We start from the raw sequence: 18,014 nt of genomic DNA, 5'->3' as shown, positions 1-18,014 counted from the left end.
CACAGGACAGTAGAGCTTGGATTCTTCATGTAGACTCTTGCTCTTCACACCATAATGACTTCAGTGCTGCTATCAACTGTAAATCGACAAAAAGCAACTCTACTACAGTAAGTAAAATTTGGAAAAAATAATTTCTTATCTGAAAGCAAGTCTGTTGGGAACAGCCAGACTGGAAGCCTCTCTTGTTTTTAAAAGGAACTGTTACATTTGTAACAGCCACAGGTAGGTGAAGGAAAAAAACACAGGAAGTATTGTTCTGAAATCACCAAATTAGATCAGGAAAGTTGGAGCACAGCACAGAAGCCTAGAACAGTGACTAAGCCCAAAATTTTATTAGAAACTATTTATGCAAGTTTGCTCTAAAGAATTTACATTGTGTTAAAAAAATACTTTGATTGTGCAATAAATAAAGCTATTTCCCATCTTCTTCCCAGTACCACTGTTTCCAGACTTCAAACTGTACAAGACATGACTACTTTGAAAAGCATGCACGTACATCAAGGTGTTGAAGTTAACAGCATTTCAGCGCAGAACATACGTCGTTCAGTTAGGCAGACCACTCTTCGGTCAGAGTTCGAAGTTTAGAGCATTCTGTGAGGAAAGATGCTAAAAATCTCCCACTAAAGCAGGGAGTTTATGCAGTACTAGAAACTGCAAGCTAGTAATAGATTCCCAGCACCCACACATTTGTAGGTTTCTTGATAAACGTTTGTTTATTCCACAAGTTCTTTAATTTCAAGAACACGGAATGACCATTCATAACCTGAATAGCCCCTTACAGGCAAGCCTCCTCAAATAGAGCAATGTCTGTTTTTCAAGTATCTTGACATCAGCTCTCGACTCTGACTTGCAAACAGTTACTTGTTTATCTGTGTCTAGCTCCCATAAAATAAAAACTCACGGAACTAAATTCTGTATCTCACTTGTTATTTCTTCACTGTTTTACAGAATATAATGTAAACAGTACTTCTAAACTTAGAAATATACTTAATTATAAAAGGATGCTGAAGTAAGAACATAAACAATAGTAAACAATTAAAAGTGTTCACAGTGCAGGACATGATGGAACCCATAAGGTAGATCACATGCCACCACACTTACATTGTTTTAGAAACCTTACTGAGAAAGCAGAAAGCAATGCTACTACAAGAAACAGTACCCTTATACAAAGAAGTTATTGCATATTTATCACATTTATTTGCAACTCACATTAAGGCTAGATTTACTAAAATCATGACATATGTATAAACCCCACTTTGGGTTGCTTAATGAAACAATCAATTTCTCTCACACTGAACTAATCTTTCACTAAGAAGAAAAAAAAACACCCAGTGAATATAGAGAGCAGCCAGCATCTCCTATTCATAGGACACGCCTCATTCTAAAGAATTCCTCTGTCTGGGACATGATCTCCCAAACAGTTGACAGAAGCTCCAAGTTCACTGTTTCATCAACATCCCCCTTATTTCACAGAGCGCTAGATGAAATATAAGTGTAATTTATCTGAAAAGTCAACTTATTAAAGATTTCGACAGCTTGATATTTAATCGTGCCTTAGGAGAGTCTCGTTAACTCCACAGGCAGTAGCAGCCTCAGGATATGAAAACAAACTTCTGCCTCACCATGAGTAAAGGCACTTTTGCTGGGAAATCAACTACTTGTACTAAAGAAGTAACTAAAAATTAGTTTTCACCTGAAGCTGAATAATATAACCTCCTCCAGCATTATCCCACCTTCTCAATTACTGTTCTTCACCATTTTTTACTGTTTCGAACAGCCTTTGGATACTTCCCCATGCCACCCCGCCCCCCCCCCCCAAAAAAAAAAAAAAAAAACCCACCAAAGTGACACAAAGCTAGGTTGAGCTATTTCACGGTTTGGTCTTGAAAAACAAGGACTCCTGTCCTCCAATAGGAGGAAATGCTGTAGTCTGTTTCTCCTGTTGACTGATACAGAAGTCCAGCATTCCCATCACCAAGGTTATTACAGCATTAGAGTCCCAAATCACCCAGTGCCAGGCAGGTAAATAAACCAGGGGATAGTTCTAAAGCTATATTTGAGGAAAAGCACTAGGTAACAGATCAGGTAGGGCAGATGAAGTAGGGTGGTTGAAGGAAGACCAGGATTTTGTTTTTGGATGACAAGAGTTGCATACAGACTCAGTGCACGAGCATACGCCGTGATGAGATGAGGGCGTAGTTCATTCAACCTATGAAGTTACCAATTACTCACCTTTATTTTAGAGAAAAGCCCATTTTTAAATCTGGGACAACATGCTTGCTACCACTAGTTGCTGTGACAAAATATTTCAGTGCACTTGTCTCAACTGCGAAGCACATGTTCAAAACCCCTAAACTTGAATCATGAAGGTGATTTAACAGTTTGTCACCTCAACTCTTACTGTTTTTTTTGTTCCCCTCCCCCCATCTTTGATATTTTTACTAAGAAAGTGTTGTAGCTGAAAACGACTGAGGCTACATCATTTAAATGCTAACTGCAAGTGCAATTGAATACTACTGGATATATACAGAGCATACACTACACAAGAGATCTGAGGACAACAGCACAGAATACAATACTGGACACCCTTAGAACAGTTATTGCAAGCCTGATTAAGTCATTTAGTGTCACACAATGACTCTATTATCCATGCACCTGCCTTCCTCCTCAGCAAGATCTACAGAGGCTTATTTACATTCAGTATAAATTCTAAACAAGTAACCTCTCACAAATTTTAAACTTCTCTTTTTTGAAAGCAGCTGCAACTGGGATAACACAAACTTTGCAACTTCTTCCTGCCCACCTGGGGACAGTGCATAAGAGCTGAAGCTAGACACTTTGCAAGGCTAAGTTCTATTCAGTTTGTGCATCCTTACTGAAGACAGAGTCAGAGTAGCTAGGAAGTCAACACGCTATCGATTTGACTCCACGTACTACAGATCGCCAGCCACCAAAAACTATCAATGTGAAGGAGGGAAGGAATTTTGGGCAAGCAACCAGGACAGAGAAAGGATGACAGGCTGAGGCTAGGTTTGAAATGTGCAACTTGGTTTCAAAATCACTAGGACAGAGGAGTCCTCTGAGAATCAGCTTCATTGCCACTGCCGTAATATTGCAATGTACTACACAACAATGACTAACAAGTCCAATAATTTACATCAGAGCAGTTAAAAGTTCAGCAAGCTGGTATACTCCAACAGGTAAAAAAAAAAGTCAATGACATTCTATAAAACACACAGTAAGTTAAAAAAAGAGAATGCCCTCTAATGCACAGCTAGGAACAGGTGAACTGAACACTGGAAAGGTACTTTTGTGGACAAAGGCTATACTGCATTTAAAGTGCAACACTTGACTATGCCACTCTTCTACTGCAATGAGAACAAACCCTTCCAAACCACCAGTCAGTCCCTGCATTGCATTTTAAAAACAAACACACACAACAATAAAACTCCTGAGAAAGAGTAAGGCTGGATAAAAAACCCCCTCAATTGCAACAGGCAAGTCTGATTTTTGTTCCTAAAGGTTTGCTCTTAGAGGTCAAAACTTTTCATTATGGCATCATGGTCAAACTTGAAACTCAAGAAAGCTCTCGATGAAAAAGCAAATTTGTAATGGCCATTGCATGCCACAGAATGTCCCTCTACATTTTCTGGCAGTGGGTCTTCACTGTAGCAACACATCTCATATGCTGCATCTGCTTGAAGAGAAGAAAGTACGAAACATATTTTAAACAGATAGTTATCATTGAGAGTATCAATAACAATACAAAGCCATACCTCAAATGTACATTCAAATTAATATTTATGACAAAAACTGTATGTTTGGTCATAAACAGAAGGCAGCAACTCGAACTGCCATATTTACAAGTCATCTGGTGCCTTCTAGTTACGAACAAATCTAGTGGCATCTGGTTAAGAACAAATCTTCAAAGCCACAGCAATCTGCAGACACTTTCAGTGGCCAGTTTTACCCACAGGTGCTGTTTCGCAAGTCACTTCTTAATAAGGAGGAAAGAAAAATGGCCCTATTTTCTGAGCAGTAAGTAAAGACCTGTGTGCACTCTCCAGAGTAGTCCAACATCAACTGCAGCTTATTACTAGCAGGACAGAAAGGCTTGAACCATCACTCAGTCACCAGCATTGTACTGACTCGGATGCTATTTTCCTAAACCAGCTTTTGGTTACTTTTTACTCAGCCACTGGTATAATCTGACATTCTTAATAATTAGAGATAAGAATTGCAAAACCAACATGAAACAGCACATGATGTTAAACAAATTTAAAAAAAACCCACAAAAAACAACTCAGATTGACTCGCAAAATTGTCGCTCTAAGTCTGGTAGGTTAGCATACAACGAAAAGCCCTCAATCATCATTATTCAAGTGCCTTCAGCCTGTAACGCATGGCAACGGATGAAAATCCAGATTACACTTGCCTGTTTCAAAGTTATCTTGAAGTCTTCTTGGATTAAGCCTTTTTTCACATTTCTGGTTAAGAGAATGACCGTACATTACACACTTCATAAAGAAACAGCATTCTATTTCTTAAGAGTACAACTTAGGCATCAGCTAAAAGATGTGCTGATTATATTTGCTTTGCCACATGTCCTGATGTGTGAATTATTTTACCCACAACTCAGCATGAATTCTGTCACGTCATTTTAAACAGTAAGCATGCCTCAAGTCCACAAGTCTTTCAGAAGCAGGCAACCTTCTAACAGTGAAACAAACCATTTTTAAAATGTAGGCTTTTAGGGAAAATTTTTTGAGTGCTTTCTAAACTTTTTAAGCCGGAAAGGTCTTGCCTATGATAGTGTGGAATCAAAGCTGCACAAGCATAAGCCCGTTCTTCAATCAGCTTGTCCCAAAAAGCAAATGGAATGTATTTGCAAACACGCTACTACTGCCAATTAAATTAGCATGCATTAGAGACACAAACTTAGAACTCTCCAGGGAAGAGCTAAGTTTTAGCCCCAGGTATGCTGCTGTAAGCATACAAATACAGAGAAAAAAATGGGGCCTTTGCAGTCTATGCAAATTAATAGTTCCCTGGCCTCCAAACTGTACTAGAAAATAATCACCAGGGCATGAAATATTTAAACTTCAAAAGACTGACAATCATGAAAAATGCAAATGAAACACCACAGAAGTATTTAGCGAAGTCTGTAAAGAGCCTACGAAGTAACTGTGGAGTATCAACAGTTCCACTTGTTTCCATCAAGGTCCTACAGATTCTTGTTAACAGTTTTTTCTATACAGTCAAATTTCTGAGCAGGCAGTTCTTTGAGTTTTCATTTGTCTGCTCTCAGACCCAAACACAACTAACCATTTCTTGCTACAGTGAAGATTTTATAGGACAAGAGTTCATGGTTTCTGCACTTTTACATGAAAAGCAGAGAGATTGTAATAACCACAAGCCAGGATGGGAAAGCACCAGTTAAGCCAGTAAACAAGAAAAACTAAAGCCTGGACAAGCCAGCTGAGCTGCGTGGAGAACTGGGGCGCTCTGCTGCACAAGAGCCAACAAAGTAGAAATGGAGAGCCATAAAAAGCAGGGGGGGGGGAGGGGGGAAGACATTATATGAAAAAAAAAGAGAGAGATCTCAGTGAGCCTTCTCCCAGCCAGCAGAACTGTAGAGACAAAGGCAGTTACTGCAAGGAAAATGTAACAAACCAAGAATGTCATACAGGAATTTACAAACTGTAGTTCTACTGTACAATTAAAAAATTATATGAGATTCCAGCATTCAAGTCAAGTCTGCACCTCAATATTTTTGCTAGAAGGGAAATAATAAGCATATGCATTACCACTTTGTATCTAATTGTTGCATAACAAAACCCCATGCTTACAATAATATATCATACACGAATGAACAAGACATATACTACACTGGCTTATTATGACACACTACAGTAGCCTATGACCTGACAGGAACCTGGAAAGCCACATGATTGTCTACTGCAACAGCTGAAGAATTTTCCACAGCTAAAATAAGACTTACTTCCAAAATGCAAACTTGGAAGTTTAGTATGCTGGTCTACAGATACATATGCATACAAGGTAAGAAATATCATGTTTCTACAAATACATACTAAATATTCTGGTCAAATACACTTTTGATAGATATGCACTCTCCTCGCTTTCAGCAGGACGTTGGCCTGGACATTTGTTGGGCATTAATGGAACCTGTTAACGAGAGAGCCACTGCATGTTTCTTACCAAGGTATGGTTTTGCTTAACTGGTTGACTGTGGACTCCATTTGTTCGCTTCTTTTGGCTGGAAGTGTCTTGATGCTGCTGCTTTCTGCCATTGCTCCTCAAGCTCTGACTCTGCCATTAAGTCCAAAATGTAGTGAAGCGAAGAGTTTAAACGCCAACATTGAACATCACTGCACGGACACTTACTACGTACTAGTTAAAGCTTTCCTCCAAATAACCTCAAAACATCTAAACAGTATCTTTTGTAGACAAACTGAAGTACACTGAAATTAACCAAACACACACCCAAGTTACAAGGAGTCATCAGCTGTTACTCAGTCTGTCTTGCACTATTAAAGACACTGTATTACACAATAAATTCAGTTCCGTGAGTTCCCAAACACTGATGCATATATACTAGTGGCACCCAAAATAATTCAAAATGGTACATGGAGGACACCAACATGGTGAGCAGTAACTGCCATCTCTGCCTGAAATAACACAACTACCACCTGATACCCACCACCTTCAATGTTAGATAAATCCAAGAATCCCCAAGATTTATTTTTTTCCCCATGTTTTTATTTTTTGCATGCTAGGGTGATAAAATTCAGTATTTTCATTCCAGAGAGAAAACCTTATGAACAAAAATATTTGTTTTAAATAACCCAGATGCTCACCTTTGCCTAAGAAACAACTTACCTTTATTTTCAAAACTTCAGACATCTCAGGATGATTATATGGCTTCTGTGGCTGTTTTGGCTTCACACACTGCTCTCCTGAAAAGCCATCTGTAAACACCTGCTGACTACAGCGAAGTTTGGATCTAGTACAGGAAAACAAACAGAGTTTACAGCACAAATTCCAACCTATTGACAGCAGAAGAGAAATATGAAAAGATTTTCTGCTTTTTGAGAACACCCTAGAAGACAAGTTTAAGTAACCTCAAGTGGAAACTGTGGTAATGCTCACTGCATTCATCCAACATTGTTTTGCCTGCTGGTGGGAAACCTGTGCTCTGCACAGACAGCAGACTGGGTCCACGTTAGTGCTTGTCCTGTTGTTGCTGACCTGACTCAAATTACTGGAACATAACCTTCTCTTTCGGACTACAGGTTTTAAGATTTGCTCTACTGCTTTTAGCTCAGCTGAATCAACAGCCAGCAGCACTTGTTCCCTTACGGAGCCCCACAGGTTTTATCTAGCTAGCTGCTTCTGAAGTAGGACTGTAAAGTACTGTCAGAGAGTCTTATTTTTCCTCTGTGGAAGTGCCAAAAACATTGAACTTGAAGCACTGCAAATTATCTACTTGTTTTAGCTTCTGATTTTTGGATTCCCATACACACGAGTCAAGAAATTATCTCAGTTTTGACAAGTGAGCATTTACCAAAAAAAGTGTATCATGACATTAATTAACTTCTCATCCTATTTACAGTCCTATGAAATATGCCTACAATTTTTTTTTTAACCAACCCATTTCATTACTGGAGCATGAATACTTGGACAAAGAGAAAGGATAAGCAGCTTTGTATGAGCAATGTTTTATAGAAAAGGTATAGAGTTATTAAACTGACCTGCTTCTTACCTAGCTTTTTCCAAGTTGAGCTTAGAGGGTGTTTTCACTGTACATGAAAATCCATTGTCGCTATCTGAGGAATCTCCATTCCTTCGGGAAATCCATTCCCTCAATGGCCTGTGAGCAAGGAAAAGTACAGCAAGATCTACTTACTAAAACATGTAAAGAAATTAAAGTTGTCTGAAAGCACTTGCCTAGCATTTGCCTCATCTCAAACATACCTGATGAAGGGAATTGCCATAAAAAATTTGTTAGGTGCCAAACCCAGCTTAGACTTCGGGGTCATGTCATTTCTGTGGCATGGTAACTTATCGATGGAAAACCACTCAATATTCTAGAAAAACAAGAATTAAAATAAAAATACCCACTATTGTACCCTTACAAAATGTTACAATTGTGTATCAACTACAGTTATTAACCTTAATTAAAAAATTACAAAGGAAGAATTTAATTAATGGACAATACAGTTTTTTACAAAAGGTTAATTAACAATGGGATTCTTCTTCTGACTGCAACTACAGAGTAACAGATGGTACAGCACGTACTCATTGGAAGATATAGTACCTAAAATATGAAAGGTATTATCCAGCAACTGAATTCTGAACAAGGGTTTCAAAAACCAACCAAATTACTGCACACTGGATGCCATAAATAAAGGCAGAGGCTTCAAATAACTTTCAAAGTCACTACTATTCGATTTTTATTTTAAATGCCATCAAAAAAAGACCACCAAACCTAGTTCAAAAATTATCAGAAAGAAGGGTATTTAGTTATTTAGAACCTAGCCTAAAAACCCCAGGTATGGGTAAGATGCAAGTTATGGAATGAAGTTACACACTGAACAGGTTTTCAATGTACTTCTACGGGGAATACAAAAATGGCATGCCTGGTTGTATTAGATCAGATGAAGATGCTGCTTCAGCAGGTATACAAAAATTTGACATTGTAAGAACTCTTCATCACACCCACGCAGATAGTGACTGTTATACAAAGGGTGTATTTACTGTACATTTTTAAAAACCTCAAAGTTCATCTTTTACTTCCTATTTTGAAAAACAAGTGTTTAATGCAAAAAATTAAGAGACCTCTGTCTAGTCAACTAAAAGTACCTTTCCTTGTTTAGAAAGCCAGACACCCTGTTCAGTGGCATCATCTGCATGAAAATATGCAGACAGCTGTTTTAAACTCAATTGCTATACAAGATATACAAACTTCAAAGATTATGGGTATCAGGAACAAAGTTTCCAATAAATTTACATCTTGAGTCTTTGCTTCTCCCTTTCACAATACCTTTTAAAAGCCTGATGACATACAAATCATTCAAGATAGTTCCCATTTTGTGTCCGCTTCCCAGCCTCCTCCCTAAAATACACTATTCTCTTAAGTCTGGATGGAATGAGCCATGAAAGAGAGAACACAATCCTTAGTTTCTCCTTCTGATATGTAGGCTTTTGTATATGTGGTGGGTTGACCCTGGCTGGATACCAGGTGCCCACCAAAGCCACTCTGCCACTCTGCCTACTAAGCTGTACAGGGTTGAGAAAATACAGTGAAAGCCTTGTGGGTTGAGATAAGGACATGGAGATCACTCAGCAATTACTGGCACAGGATAAACAGACTCGACTTGAGGAAGATTAATTTAATTTATTACCAATCAAATCAGAGAAGAGGAATGAGAAATAAAAACACAATCTTAAAACACCTTCCCCCCACCCCTCTCTTCTTCCCAGGCTCAACTTCACTCCCATTTCTCTCCCTTCTCCCTCCTCCCCCGTACAGCGCAGGGGGACAGGAAATGGGGGCTGTGGTCCGTTCATCACACGTTGTCACTGCGCTCCTTGTCCCTCAGGGGGAGGACACCTCACACTCTTTCCATCCTCCAGCTTGGGGTCCCACCCACAGGAAACAGTACTCCATGAACTTCTCCAACTCAAGTCCTTCCCACGGGCTGCAGCTCTTCACAAACTGCCCCAGCTTGGGTCCTTTCCACGGGGTGCAGTCCTTCAGGAACAGGCTGCTCCAGCGTGGGTCCCCACAGGGTCACAAGCCCTGCCAGCAAACCTGCTCTAGCGTGGGCTCCTCTCTCCACGGGTCCGTAGGTCCTGGCAGAAGCCTGCTCCAGTGCGAGCTCCCCATGGGGTCACAGCTTCCTTCAGGCATCCACCTGCTCCAGCGTGGGGTCCCTTCCACAGCCTGCAGGGGTACAGCCTGCCTCACCATGGTCTTCATCATGGGCTGCAGGGGACTCCGCTCTGGCATCTTGAGCACCTCCTCCCCCTCCTTCTTCACTGACCTTGGTGTCAGCAGGGCTGTTTCTCTCACATCGTCTCACTCCTCTCTTCAGCTGCAGTTCTGCAGATTTTTTTTTCGCTTTTCTGAACTACATTATCCCAGAGGTCCTACCACTGTCACTGATGGGCTCGGCCTTGGCCAGCTGCGGGTCCGTCTTGGAGCTGGCTGGCACTGGCTCTGTTGGACATGGGAGAAGCTTCTGGCAGCTTCTCACAGAAGACACCCCTGTAGCTACCCTGTTACCAACACTTTGCCACACAAACCCAATACAGTATATCACCAATTAATAATTACATTTTCAGAAGTATATATAGTTATATGTGCAGCTCTAACTAGGAACAGCATGAAACAATTAATACATACACCACCTAAGAGAAAAGCAGGTGAGAATTATAGTTTGACAGCATGCTCTAATGTTGTTTTCATGATGAATGGAGATGTCAGACAGACAGTCAGTCAACAATCAGTCATCACAGTGGAGCTGCAAAGTTGACAAAACAACACTACACTGCAGAGATGCCATTTATACCTAGTATCTGAGGTACTCCTCATGCTTGGTAGGTTCATTATTTTACAGACCATTAGCTTTAAAAAAAATCAAACTCCACAACAAGGTTCCTACAGATTCAAACAAGACAACACATACCCGAATTTCCCTTCTAGTTTTGGGGTTGAATTTTGTGTTCTTCGGAACTCCTGGAATGATGTACAGCCGTGCTAATTGATCATTAATTCGCAGCTCAATGTATTCTTCCTTGCAGATATAATCTTTTATGTCAAACCCAGTTTCTTCAAACACCTGAGAAACATACACACAAAATCAGTGTGCGTATTCAGATTTACCCTTTCAGAACGTATCATCACAAAGGAAGGAATGACTGTTTTTCAGATCTATCCATGAAAGCAGGCCACTGCCAGGAAAAGCAAGCTTTTACACAGATATATGCTCAATAATAGAAAAAGTATCTAAGATCCTACATACTTTACATTTCTCAAAGACAGACATACCTGCAATAAAAGTTGAAGCAAGTCTTATTATACCTTCATGTAGCAATTTATCAATATGGATGCAGAGTCTCTACCTGCTCCTCCATGCTGCTGGATGCATGGAAATCTTATTCACAGCAAAAACTACTATTTGGGGGGAGTAAAGACATCTTCAAATTCCAGCAGGGTTTACTTGCACCTCATTTCTTCTGCTCTGTCAAAAATCCTTCTACTTCATGAACCTTCCATCCCCAATACATACAATCATTTTTACATTTATAACAAAACTCAGCAACAGGGTAGCAAAACTTTTGCTGCAAGATTCAAACTGCACATTCACACTGACAAAAAACCTTAAAACTGCATTGTCAGCTACTCTAAAGAAAAAAAAATAGGAATGTTATACCTGCTAAAGATTATTAGTCAATGATATTTTAAAAGAACATTTTCTTTGCACATTTTATGGTCTTGCAGTGAAGGATCATAGATTCATAGAATGGTCTGGGTTGCAAGGGACCTTCAGAGATCATGTAGTCCAACCTCCCTGCCACTGGTCAGGAACATCTTTCATAAGATCAGGTTGCTCAAAGCCCAACTTCAAAATATTTACTTTTGATAACATTCTCAAATACACAAGATTCATAATATAAAAAGATTCATGTCAAAAACACCCAATAGCTTGAATCAACTCATGCCTCTAAGCTTGACAGGCAAATACTCATTTTTAGTCCTCAAAATCTCCACAGGAATCACAGAATAGAATCACAGAATAGTAGGGGTTGGAAGGGACCTCTGTGGGTCATCTAGTCCAACCCCCCTGCCGAAGCAGGGTCACCTACAGCAGGCTGCACAGGACCTTGTCCAGGCAGGTCTTGAATATCTCCAGAGAAGGAGACTCCACCACCTCCCTGGGCAGCCTGTGCCAGTGCTCCGTCACCCTCAGAGGGAAGAAGTTCTTCCTCATGTTCAGACGGAACTTCCTGTGCCTCAGTTTGTGCCCATTGCCCCTTGTCCTGTCACTGGGCACCACTGAAAAGAGCTTGGCCCCATCCTCCTGACACCCACCCTTCAGATATTTGTAGGCATTTATAAGGTCCCCTCGCAGCTTTCTCTTCTTCAGGCTGAACAAGCCCATCTCCCTCAGCCTTTCCTCGTAGGGGAGATGCTCCAGTCCCCTAACCATCCTCGTAGCCCTCCGCTGGACTCTCTCCAGTAGCTCTTCATCTTTCTTGAACTGGGGAGCCCAGAACTGGACACAGTACTCCAGATGAGGCCTCACCAGGGCAGTGTAGAGGGGAAGGAGAACCTCCCTCGACCTGCTGGCCACACTCTTCTTGATGCACCCCAGGATCCCATTGGCTTTCTTGGCAGCCAGGGCACACTGCTGGCTCATGGTTAACCTGTTGTCCACCAGGACACCCAGGTCCCTCTCCACAGAGCTGCTCTCCAGCAGGTCAGCCCCAAGCCTGTACTGGTGCATGAGGTTGTTCCTCCCCAGGTGCAGGACCCTGCACTTGCCCTTGTTGAACCTCATCAGGTTCCTCTCTGCCCAGCTTTCCAGCCTATCCAGGTCACGCTGAATGGCAGCACAGCCTTCTGGTGTATCTACCACACCTCCCAGTTTGGTGTCATCAGCAAACTTGCTGAGGGTCCATTCTAACTCTTCATCCAGGTCGTTGAGGAAGAAGTTAAACAAGACTGGGCCCAGTACTGACCCCTGGGGGACACCACTTGTCACCAGCCTCCAACTAGACTCAGCGCCGCTGATGACCACCCTCTGAGTTCTGCCATTCAGCCAGTTCTCTATCCACTTCACCGACCACTCATCCAGCCCACACTTCCTCAGCTTCCCTAGGAGGATATCATGGGAGACTGTGTCGAAAGCCTTGCTGAAGTCAAGGTAGACAACATCCACGGCTCTCCCTTCGTCTACCCAGCCAGTCATGTCATCATAGAAAGCTATCAGATTGGTCAGGCATGATTTCCCTTTGGTGAATCCATGCTGACTACTCCTGATAACCTTCTTTTCTTCCACTTGCTTGATGATGGCCTCCAGGATAAGCTGCTCCATCACCTTACCCGGGATGGAGGTGAAGCTGACCGGCCTGTAGTTCCCTGGGTCCTCCTTCTTGCCCTTTTTGAAGATTGGAGTGACATTGGCCTTTCTCCAGTCCTCGGGCACCTCTCCTGTCCTCCAGGACCTCTCAAAGATGATGGAGAGTGGCTCAGCAATGACATCCGCCAGCTCCCTCAGCACTCGTGGGTGCATTCCATCAGGGCCCATGGATTTGTGGACGTCCAGATTGCTTAAGCGATCCCTCACACAGTCCTCCTTGACCAAGGGAAAGTCATCCTCTTTGTAGGCTTCTTTTCTTACCTCCGGGGCTTGGGATTCCTGAGGGCCAGTCTTAGCACTGAAGACTGAAGCAAAGAAGGCATTCAGTAGCTCTGCCTTCTCCGTATCCTCCGTCACCAGGACACCCGCCTCATTCAGCAGCGGCCCCACGTTGTCTCTAGCCTTCCTTTTGCTGCTGATGTAGTTGAAGAAGCCCTTGTTGTTGTTTTTGACATCCCTTGCCAGCTTCAATTCCAGGTAAGCCTTGGCCTTCCTCGTTGCATCCCTGCATGCTCTCACCACGTTTCTGTACTCTTCCCAAGTGGCCTGTCCCTCTTTCCACATTCCATGGACCTTTCTCTTCTGCCTGATCTCCGCTAGAAGCTCCTTATTTAACCATGCAGGTCTCCTGCCTCCTTTGCTCGATTATGTAGGAAATGTAAGTACTCAGGAAACATGCGAGATTGGTATCACTGTCCAAAGTATTTCTGCCTAGACAGTGGAACACGCATGTGAACAATCACTCATAGAACGGAATAGTAACCCCAGGGCTATTAAGTCCCATTGCCAATAATCCAAAGGCAGATGTCCTCAGTTAAATTTTTTAAAGACCAGCTTTAGAATTAGGGATAGGATCTTCAGTAAAACCTCTTCTCAACTTCCATCTCCTGTGTAATGAAAAACAGAACCAAATAACTGCATATAAAATAATAGTAGAAAATACTCAAAATATGCTATGAAAAATAGTGAGGGTATCAGCAAAATGGCTGTAAGTTCCATTTTTTAAATGCAGAGGAAATTAAGCACAAATATGGAAAAATATAGAAGTGTTAAGTACAAAGCAAATAATTAACCAGTTAGTCTTCAAAGTAGCACAATCCCTCTTATATCAAAATATAAAGCAAGCCATCTGCCCATCTAAGTACATTAAGAACAACAGAATTTAGGGGAAAGAAACCCAAGAAACAAAAAAAAAAACAAACCCTCACCACGCATTGTCTCAATTACGAGAAGACATGCATTTCCTCCATACTTACTACTAACACCAATGTCTTCCCTTCCTAAATGATCTTTCGATTTAAGTGAATTCATTGTAGAAACTCCTTTTACCAAGAGAATCATCCTTTTAGCATGGTTTTTCCCTCATCAACTTCTGCAATACTACTGAACTGTGCAGGCACTGCCCAGTGTAGACCTCTTCAACCAGACCTTCCACACATGCAGTTTATGGTTGTAGACCTTTGCTGACTGCAGCAAAAGCAGTTAAAAGAATTATGCACAGATATTACAGATATCTCCATCCCTGGCCACATGTAAGCCTTGAAGAATTTGCAGTTTATGCACAATGACGATCTGCCTTGATGGAAAAAGACCACAGCAACAGCGTTGTTCGCCAGTGCAACCTAAATGAATTCTCCAAATTAAAAACACCATCAAAAGATTTTTCTCCCAGTACAACTGTAACCACTTTAATGTTTTTGCTAGCATAACTTGAAGCAAAGAGGAAGGTATACTTCATGTCATTGCGTCCTGAAGCAGTTATACCTAGGTTGTCCTGTCCACTGTGTTGTGGTCCATATATTTTTTATGGTCTCTCCCTTCAGTTCAGTCCTTTAGATGAACCCTAAAAGCACCTGACTAGTAAAAGGTCAGCTGAACAAGCTATTTACAGGGCAGAGGGAAAGAGGCATGCATTGAATAATCAAGTGTCCTGGTTTTGGACAAGTAAACCTTATTAAGTCTCTCTCTGCTCCTCTTTCCCCAGCTCTGGAGTTTTGCAATGACAGTCCACTGCATCTGCAACTCAGGTGTTTCACTCTTTGGCAAGTCATTTGATTCTATATAAATAATGTTCTACACTCAAGAGATCAGTAACTGCTAACATAAAAGTGTACTTCATGTGTGTCCACCACATAGCAGTGCAATGTTAAGATCTAACACCTTGTTTTGCTTTTCCAAGTCCATATTAAATATGAGTGGTATGTAAAGCACCATCAGGGAATCAGAAATGCAGAATTTTCATTCATGCATCTTTGATAGGTATACTAAAAAAAAAAAAAATCCATGACTTCTCAGATACCGATTCAGTCCAACAGTGAAGAAAACAAATGCATCTTACTACTTTCCCTCATCTTAATTTTCCCTCTCAAAAATTCTGAATGTATTATGTCACATGAGTTTATACCAGTAATACTCTTTTACGAGCTATTTTTAATATGCAGCTTCACTATGCATCTAGGTCTCCAGCAGCAATAAATCCCACAGATTATTTTATTTTTCAGATTTTACTTGCCATATTGATCCTTGTTCCTGCATCACTGAAAAATAGAAAAGTAAAGTTCTTCACAATTTTTACACAATCTTCTACAACCTCCAGCTGAGCTCCTTAGCCTCTTTACATAGCCTATTGTACATAAGACAAATTCCCATTCTTCTACCTTTTTACAGTTATGGCAGCCCTTGAAATTAATATTCCAAAAGCCACAAAGTACTAAGATTTCCCAAGCATCAAAAATAATACTTAAAAGTAAATTGATAGTTCAGCAAAGAACTTTAAAAATAGTACTCACTTAGCTTGGCAAATTAGTGCAAAACAATTAAAAACATCTAACAGCAATTTTGAATTACACAACCATACCCTTGATTATCACTCTGGAACTCAGAAAAGCACTTAAAGCTACAGCAGAAGACCCCTGCAAGAATACAGTATTTATTTACCTGATATCAACAAAGAGACAGCTAAATAAAATGTCTTTTCATCTAATGCATATATCCTGCTCTCAGCAAAATTTCACTTCTTTAGCTTAAATTCAAGGGAATAAAATATAACTTACCTCTCTAGCAGCACAGTCATGAGGAGCCTCTTCTTTATTTACTTTCCCTTTTGGAAATCCCCAACCAGACTTTGCTAAATAGCCCTGAACCAAAAGAACCTGCAAAATACAAGAGAATACAACTGTCACACACCCACTACTCTAACCAATTTCTATGAAATGTCTCCCCTTTACCGTCCCATGCTTCTCCAGAAAGATACTTTAGCCTGCAGGAAGGAACGCACTAGGTTTTCTGTGTTCTAGCAAGAACCGTGAAATCTTTTATGGGATCATGCAAGTCAGAATCAGAAAAACAAAACTGAGCAGGAAAGCACTCCCAAGTGTGTTTACTGTCTTCCATATTATATTTCTGTACACATACAACAGTGTCAAGTAACTGTCAGGCCTTCCTGAATCTGAAGCACTTTTTTTTTTCTCCAGATAAAAAATGTAAACAACAAAAAGATTACTTCTACCAGCATACACCATCCTTCCCTCTAGCCCTTCACAACTTACATTTTCAAGTGTCTCATCAAGAATAATTGCACCATACGTTGGCACTCCCATTTTGTATTCTTTCCACTCATCTAAAACCTTCTGCACATCTTCACCTTGAGGCAGTAAAAAAGGACAGTGATTGAAGAGTACAGAAGCGTGTTAAGGAAGACAAACTTAAGCATTCCGTTTCAAATCACACACAGACATACAAAAGATACCCACTCAACATTAACAATAACCCCTAAGTGCTTTCAAAATACATTCTTTTGGAAGTAAATAATGAATAATCCATTACCAAACTCTAAAGATCGGAAAGCATCAAGTAATTTGCCAATTCTAATACAAGCCAATTAAAAAAAAAAGACAAGAAAAAAGATGGCACAAGGCTGCTTATTTGCAGGAAGGTCTCCTCTAATTCTGAATAAAAAGGATGCACACAACAGTTATTTTGAATATGTGTTACTCTTACATGCATTTTTTTCATTTTGAAGTGAGACAGACAAAAATACAGTTTCATCTCCTGGTTGAAGCAAGTGGAAATATTTTTTCCACAATCATTTGTTAGACTACAGTACAGAATCTGTACCTAAGTACTTACTATAAAAAACCAAAAATATTTTTAATGGCATCAAGTTACAGACATATAAAATCTAATACACTTTACCAAAACTCACCATGGAGAGAAAACGTGAACAACCTTTATAACTCTAAAACTTTGAAAGCAAATCTACCGGCCCTATTACATATAAATCATGCTATCAATAAAAAATATTCCATAGCAGAGTACTTAAGAATATTACACTGCAGCAAAACTACTATTTCTGGCAAGTGTGAGCTGGAGAGGGACAGATGTAATGAACAAATAACAGCTACTGCACTGTATTTTTCCTGCACTGCCTACAATTACTGGAAGAATTCTGTTGGTCTGAAAATACATTTGTAATTAAAAACATACCTAAAAAAAAAACCTGCATAATATCAAGCAACAGAAAATTATCACATTTTTACAGTTCACTATTAAAATAAAAGCTGTAGTGTTCACAGTAAGTCTCTGTTATCAAACTAACGGATGCAGACAAGTACATTGTGTAGTGGAACCACATATAATCTTATCACGAAGCATTTTGTGCAGCGAAATCACTGATAACATTATGATGTAAGTTAGAAGCAATACTCCAATCCCACATCAAGAATATATGGGAAAAGGTTAAAACTAAAACACTTGCTGGATGAAAGACATGAATTTTTCCTCCAGCAAGGACTAGATTGTGTATGTTCCAGCGGCCCTTGCAAGCAATGAAAAAAGCAGAGGCCA

The 18,014-nt window shown here is 40.4% G+C and overlaps 1 protein-coding gene across 1 annotated transcript in view; it reads right to left on the bottom strand.

The window, feature by feature from the left end:
* Nucleotides 1-1,841: 1,841 nt before the first annotated feature.
* Nucleotides 1,842-18,014, bottom strand: part of DCP2 (decapping mRNA 2) — a 28,714-nt gene continuing 12,541 nt past the window's right edge. The window contains exons 3-11 of the mRNA XM_075411153.1: nucleotides 16,718-16,845; nucleotides 16,223-16,321; nucleotides 10,713-10,865; nucleotides 7,996-8,108; nucleotides 7,784-7,891; nucleotides 6,901-7,024; nucleotides 6,220-6,330; nucleotides 4,436-4,487; nucleotides 1,842-3,694 (exon numbers count right to left, since the gene is read on the bottom strand). Of these exons, the coding sequence (XP_075267268.1) occupies nucleotides 3,531-3,694; nucleotides 4,436-4,487; nucleotides 6,220-6,330; nucleotides 6,901-7,024; nucleotides 7,784-7,891; nucleotides 7,996-8,108; nucleotides 10,713-10,865; nucleotides 16,223-16,321; nucleotides 16,718-16,845 (1,052 nt within the window). The 3' untranslated portion in view covers nucleotides 1,842-3,530. The remainder of the gene's footprint in view (nucleotides 3,695-4,435; nucleotides 4,488-6,219; nucleotides 6,331-6,900; nucleotides 7,025-7,783; nucleotides 7,892-7,995; nucleotides 8,109-10,712; nucleotides 10,866-16,222; nucleotides 16,322-16,717; nucleotides 16,846-18,014) is intronic.

The sequence above is a fragment of the Opisthocomus hoazin genome, chromosome Z (genome assembly GCF_030867145.1).
Source record: "Opisthocomus hoazin isolate bOpiHoa1 chromosome Z, bOpiHoa1.hap1, whole genome shotgun sequence".
NCBI lineage: Eukaryota > Metazoa > Chordata > Aves > Opisthocomiformes > Opisthocomidae > Opisthocomus > Opisthocomus hoazin.
The sequence above is the reverse complement of the archived record's forward strand: the minus strand, read 5'-3'. Positions and strand labels throughout refer to the sequence as shown.